At 47.7% G+C, this 7,090-nt stretch overlaps 1 protein-coding gene across 1 annotated transcript in view; it reads left to right on the top strand.

The window, feature by feature from the left end:
• The window catches only part of PRODH2 (proline dehydrogenase (oxidase) 2), a 16,225-nt gene that overhangs the window by 5,591 nt on the left and 3,544 nt on the right, over positions 1-7,090 (top strand). The window contains exons 5-7 of the mRNA XM_010849031.1: positions 3,208-3,288; positions 3,374-3,529; positions 3,631-3,797. Coding sequence (XP_010847333.1) covers positions 3,208-3,288; positions 3,374-3,529; positions 3,631-3,797 — 404 coding nt within the window. The remainder of the gene's footprint in view (positions 1-3,207; positions 3,289-3,373; positions 3,530-3,630; positions 3,798-7,090) is intronic.

The raw sequence follows: 7,090 nt of genomic DNA, 5'->3' as shown, positions 1-7,090 counted from the left end.
TCCTAGCATCAGGGTCTTTTCAAATGAGTCAGTTCTTTGTATCAGGTGGCCAAAGTACTGGAGTTTCAGCTTTAGCATCAGTCCTTCCAATGAATATTCAGGACTGATCTCCTTTAGAATGGACTGGTTGGGTCTCCTTGCAGTCCAAGGGACTCTCAAGGGTCTTTAACACCACAGTTCAAAAGCATCAGTTCTTCAGTGCTCAGCTTTCTGTATAGTCCAACTCTCACATCCATACATGACCACTAAAAACCATAGCTTTGACTAGACGGACCCTTGCTGGCAAAGTAATGTCTCTGCTTTTTAATATGCTATCTAAGTTGGTCATAACATTTCTTCCAAGGAGCAAGTGTCTTTTAATTTCATGGCTGCAGCCACCATCTGCAGTGATTTTGGAGCCCAAGAAAATAAAGTATCTCACTGTTTCCATTGTTTCCCCATCTATTTGCTATGAAGTGGTGGGACTGGATGCCATGATCTTAGTTTTATGAATGTTGAGTTTTAAGCCAACTTTTTCACTCTCCTCTTTCACTTTCATCAAGAGGCTCTTTAGTTCTTCTTTGCTTTCTGCCATAAGGGTGGTGTCATCTGCATATCTGAGGTTATTGATATTTCTTCTGGCAATCATATACAGTATTATATGTAATGTAGATAACTAATGAGAACCTACTGTATAGCACAGAGAACTCTACTCAATGCTTTATGGTGACTCACATGGGAAAGAAATCCAAAAAAGGACAGTATGTATATGTACGGCTGATTCACTTAGATGTATAGCAGAAATTAACACATCATTGTAAGGCAGCTATGTGTGCTGTGCTGTGCTCAGTCTTGCCTGACTCTTTTGAGACCCCATGGACTGTAGCTCACCAGGTTTCTCTGTCCATGAGATTCTCCAGGCAAGAATACTGGAGTGAGTTGCCGCTTCCTCCTCCAGAGGAGCTTCCCAACCCAGGGACTGAACCTGTGTCTCCAAGTCTCTTGCATTGGCAGGTGGATGCTTTACTACTGAGCCATCGAGGAAGCCCCAAAAAGCAACAATAAAAGCCAAAAAAAGTCCAATAAAAAGTTAAGACAAAAACCCAAAGCTGAGTGCAGACTTGCTTGGCTGCCGGTCACGTGGTGGGGAGGGGGCGCAAGTGCACCCAGCCAGGAAATTCGATCTTTTTAAAGGTTAAGTTACCCTCTGGGTCTCAGTTTCCTTATTTGTAAATTGGAAATTATGTTTCCTTAATTGTTTTAGGGAATCACAGAAATTAATGCAGATGAAGTACATACATTAGAAATTGGGTTCCGAGAGTCTTCCTGTATTAGTAAACTGCCTTTTCACTTGAGCTCTTCTGAAAGGTTCCTGTTTATTAGAAGTGATCTTGGATTCAGATGTGGAGGCTGGTGCAGAGACAGACACAGAAACACACTTCCCTCTCTTCACTCTATTCATAAGTGTGTGAAAAATGTTTAATTATTAAAAAAAAACCTCAAAGCAGATATGTAACAAGTATAAATAAGCATTGTAGAATGAGATGGTTGGATGGCATCACCAACTCAATGGACATGAGTTTGGGCACACTCTGAGAGATAGTGAAGGACAAGTAAGCCTAGTGTGCTGCAGTCCATGGGCTTGCAAAGAGTCAGACATGACAGCGACCGAACAACAACAAGGACTTCTCTGGTGGTCCAGTGGCTAAGACTCCATGCTCCTAATGCAGGGGGCGCAGATCAGATCCCTGTCAGGAAACTAGATCCCAAATCTCACAGCTAAGTGCTACAACTAAAAGATCCTGCATGCTGCAACTAAGACCCTGCGCAGCCAGATAAATAAATTAATTTTTAAAAAACGAGTATTGTAGGGAAAAATAAGGCTAAGGAAGGGGAAGGGAAAGCCCCAGCTAGGGAGTTGCAAATTCAAACCAGAGAAAATAAAGACCCTGCTGAGAGGTTGGAGTGGGGTGGATGGACATCTAGGGGAACAGTGTTCCAGGTGGAAGGAACAGCCAGAGCAAAGGCTCTGAGGTGGGAAGGTACCTGGCATGTTCCAAGAGTAGCCAGGAGGCCAGCGAGGCCGGAGAGCAGTGAGCGAGGCGAAGGGTGGGAGGAGGTAGAATAAAGAGGTCAGATCAGGGGAGCCTTGTGAGTTGCAGTGAGACATCCTGAGAAACTAACGCAAAGTAACACTCACGGCTCTTATTAGGAGCTGGTTACTGTTCCTAGATGCTAACTCCAAGTCACTTCACTTTCCCAGCTTTGGTTTTCTCACTGGAAAACGGAGCTTGGAATAATATCTGCCTACTAGGATCATTGTGAAGATTATAAGACGGCATTTGAAGTCACCTATTATTATAACAATAACAACATGTATTGAGTGCTTAGGGCTTCCCAGGTGGCACACTGGTAAAGAATCTGCCTGCCAAAGCAGGAGTTGCAAGAGACATGGGTTTGATCCCTGGATCAGGAAGATCCCCTGGAGTAGGAAATGGCAACCCGCCCCAGTATTCTTGCCTGGGAAATCCCATGGACAGAGGAGCCTGGCGGGCTATGGTCCATGGGGTCTCAAACAGTCAGACACAACTGGGCACACACAAAACAACAAAAACACTGAGTGCTTATCATATGTTGGCCCTGTCCTGTCCTGTTTATGGCCAGGCCATTTTAATCCACGCAGCAACTGAATGAGGTAGATCCTATAATCATCCCCGTTTTACAGAGAACATTGAGGCCCAGAGAGGTTACATTTGTTCAAGTCCACACAGTGAATGGTGGAGCCAAAACTCAAACTCAAATTCTGGGCTCTCAACCCATGTGTGTGTGTGTGTATGAGTGTGCGTGCTAAGTCTCTTCAGTCATGTCTGACTCTATGTGACCCCACGGGACTGTAACTGGCCAGGCTCCTCTGTCCATGGGATTTCCCAGGCAAGAATACTGCAGTGGGTTGCCATCCCCTCCTCCAGGGGATCTTCCCGGCCCAGGGATAGAACTGGCGTCTCTTTACCTGCATTGGCAGGCAAGTTCTTTACCACTAGCACCACTTGGGAAGCCCGTCCATCCATGTATTATACCTCAATAAATAGTATCTATATGATACAGCTGCTTTCCAGATTTCTAGTAATTTCTAAACTTTTTTCCCTGCCTGCTGGTGCGGGAGAAGAGGCTTGGGCTCTGGAAGGGTCCAGAAGGCCTGAGCCGCCTTGCCTCCCCGCTGCCCCCCAGGACCTCCAGGTCTCCTGCCTCAACACTGAGCAAACACGACACCTCCAGGCCTCCCTGAGTCGTTTGCACCGGGTGGTACAGGTAACAGCTTTGGCCGAGGCCTGCCTCCACCGCGCCTGCTTGCTGGTCACCCCTGGGGCCCGACCGCAGTCCCTCTCACCCTCAGCACGCCCGGGCCCAGCGCGTGAGGCTCCTGGTGGATGCCGAGTACACCTCTCTGAACCCGGCACTCTCTCTGCTGGTGGCTGCCCTGGCCACGCGCTGGAACAGCTCCAGGGAAGGCGGGCCCTGGGTGTGGAACACTTACCAGGCCTATCTGAAGGTGTGTAGTGCACTCCGGGGATAGGGGGTGTGGTTGGGGACAAGGGGCTGCAGGCCGGGGTCCCAGTGCCTTGATCTGAAGCCGCCCATGTGCTCCACCAGGACACCTATGAGCGGCTGAGGTGGGACGCTGAGGCCGCAGACAGGGCTGGCCTGGCCTTTGGGGTGAAGTTGGTACGAGGGGCGTATCTGGACAAGGAGAGAGAGACGGCCCGGCTCCAGGGAACCGAAGATCCCACTCAGCCTGACTATGAGGCTACCAGTCAGAGGTGGGACAGGGGCAGGCCGGCCTCTGAGATGAATAATTGTTGCTGTGGTTGTTCAGTAGCTAAGTCGTGTCTGACTCTGTGACCCCATGGCTTGGCAGCACGCCAGACTTCCCTGTCCTTCACTATCTCCTGGAGTTTGCTCAAATTCACATCCATTGAGTCAGTGATGCTATCTAGCCATCTCATCCTCTGCCGGCCTCGAGAGGAAGAGCATTAGCATCTAACCTTCCATTAGAGCTCATTCCCCCACAGTGTCCAGCAACCTATGTGCATCTACAGGTCACTCTCTCTCCCCGACCAGGAGACTGTCGCTTCCCACCTGAACAGCAGCCTGCTCCCTTCTCTGTCACCCCTCCCCAACCTGTCGCCAGTGGGGAGCCTGTTAATACCTGTGTCAAATATCCCTCCTCAGTTCAAATCCTCCCATGGCTCCCAGCACACCCTGGATAAACCCCAGATCCTTGCAGTGGACTGCAGTCCTGTCCCCTCACTCACTTCACTCCAGCCACACTGGCCTCCTTGATGACCCCAGGGACTTTGCACTTCTTGTTCCCACTGCCCAGAACCTTCTCCCTCCAGATGGCCGTGTGGCAGGGCTCAGTCGCTCACCTTCTTAGGTCTTTACTTTTTGGGACCTTCTCAGGGGACCTTCTTGCCCTCCCTACCGAAAACTGACACAGACCACACCCTGTCTTCTTGGATTGATTTTTCTCCCAGCACTTACTGGCAGCAGAGCTTTGGCGTTCAGTTGCTCATTGTCTTTCTCTCCCATGAGAGCGTGGGCCCAGGAGGGCAGGGTTTTCTAACTTGTTCACTGCTGAGTCCTCAGTGCTTAACACTGCTGCTCCATGGGAGGTGCTCGGTACAGGTCTGGTGAATGAAGGAGTAAACGACCCCAAGCAGTAGATACTATTGCTCTCTCTCTATTTCACAGAGGATGAAACAGGCTCAGAGACATGACATCTCTTACCCAAGGTTGCAAAGCTAGTGAGTGGCAGTGCCAAGATTTGAGCCTTGGCAGACTGGGTTCCCTGGTGGCAGTAGCAGTAAAGAACCCTCCTCCCAATGCAAGAGATGCAGGTTCGATCCCTGGGTCATGAAGATCCCCTGGAGGAGGGCATGGCAACCCACTCCATTGTTCTTGCCTGGAGAATCCCACGGACAAAGAAGCCTGGCAGGCTGCAGTCCATCGGGTCACAGAGTTGGACACAACTGAAGTGACTTAGCACATGCAGACTGACTCTAGAACCCTGATTCTGATATACCTCAAATCACAGGCAAGACATGGCTGAGCTCCTGGGGCCACTATCTCATGGCCCTGAGAAGAAAAGATTTGTTCTTTCAATACACACTTGCTGATCACTTGTTTCAGATCAGTGTTGGATTCTGGTTGCGGTAGCAATCCAGCTGGACCCCAGGCTCTGTTCTCATGGAGTTTTCAAAGCCTGATTCCATTTCCCAGCAGACAAGGAGGGGTCTGTAGAGCCACAGGGACTTACCAAGCTCCCACAGAAAGTGGCCAAGCCATGAAGGCTAAGCTTGCATCCAAAGCCCATGAAGCCTCCTAGGCACATTTGTATCCTATGGGCTTAATCATTTGGAATCATTTTTTTTTACTGAGATATAATTCACATACCATACAATTCGCTATTTTAAACTACAATTCAGTGGCTTTTAGTATATTCATTAAATTTTGCAGCCATCATCACCAATTCCAGAACATTTTCATCATCTCAAAAAGAAACTCCAGGACTTCCCGAGTGGTCCAGTGGTTAAGACTCTGAGGGTCCACTGCAGGGGAAATGGGCTCGATCCCTGGTCTGGGAACTAAAGTCCCACTCCCTTAAGCAAAACAAACAAACAAACAGACAGACAGACAGACAGACAAGGCACAGCCAAAAACAAACCATATCCATCAGCTGTTTTTGTACAGCAGCCGAGTTGTGTCTGACTCTTCGAGACACCATGGACTTCAGCACGCCAGGCTTCCCTGTCCCTCACTATCTCCAAGAGTTTGCCCAAGTTCATGACCAGTGAACTTGGGCAAATCAGTGATGCCATCCAACCATCTCATCCTCTGTCACCCTCTTCTCCTTCTGCCTTCAATCTTTCCCAGCATCAGGGTCTTTTCCAGTGAGTCAGCTGTTTGCAAAGTACTGGAGTTTCAGCTTCAGCATCAGTCCTTCCAAAGAGTATTCAGGGTTGATTTCCTTTAGGATTGACTGGTTGGATCTCTTTGCTTTCCAAGGGACTCTCAAGAGTCATCTGTAGCACCGCAGTTCGAAAGCATCATTTCTTTGGCACTCAGCCTTCTTTATAGTCCAGCTCTCACATCTGTACACGACTACTGGAAAGACCATATCCTTGACTATATAGACCTTTGTCAGCAAAGTGATGTCTTTGCTTTTTTAAACACTGTCTAGGGCTGTCATAGCTTTCCTGCCAAGAAGCAACCATCTTCTAATTTCACGGCTGCAATCATCACGCAGTGATTTTGGAGCCCAAGAAGAGAAAATCTGTCACTGCTTCCACCTTTCCCCTTTCTATTTGCTAATTTGCTAATGCAAATATCCATTAGCAGTCACTCATAATTCCCATCCCCTTAGGCCCTGGAAGCCACTAATCTAGTTTTTGTCACTATGGATTTGTCTATTCTGGACATCTCATGTTAGTGGAGTCGCATAATACATGACCTTCTGTACCTGGCTTCTTTCACTCAGCATAATGTATTTAAGGTTCAACCATGCTGTAGTGTGTGTCAGTGCTTCATTCCTTGTTACGGTTGAATAATATTCCATTGTATGGAGAGGCCGCATTTGATTTATCCATTCATCAATTGATGGATATTTGCATTGTTTACACTTTTTGTCAATTGTGGATAGTGCTGCTATGAACATTCATGTACATATTTTTTGGTAAATGCACATTTTAAATTCTCTTAAAAGTCCAACTCTCTAGGACTGGAATTGCTGGGTCCTATGGTCACTCCATGTTTAACTTTTTGAGGAAGTGCCAGATGGTTTCCCAAAGTGGCTGCAGCCTTTTAGACTCACACTAGCACAGTGGGAGAATTCCAATTTCTCCACATCTTCTCCAGCATAGTACCATTAATGTTTTAATAGAGATTTTAAATAAATAATACATTCCCATGATTCAAAAATCAAAATGGGGACTTACCTGATGGTCCAGAGGTTAGGACTCCATGCTTCCACTTTGAGGGGCCTGGGTTTGATCTCTGGTTGAAGAACTAAGATCCCACCTGCCACTCTCTGCACAGCCAAAAAAAAAAAAAT

The sequence above is a fragment of the Bison bison genome, unplaced genomic scaffold (genome assembly GCF_000754665.1).
Source record: "Bison bison bison isolate TAMUID 2011002044 unplaced genomic scaffold, Bison_UMD1.0 scf7180017864280, whole genome shotgun sequence".
Taxonomy (NCBI): Eukaryota; Metazoa; Chordata; class Mammalia; order Artiodactyla; family Bovidae; genus Bison; species Bison bison.
This window is presented reverse-complemented; position numbering and strand designations above follow the sequence as displayed.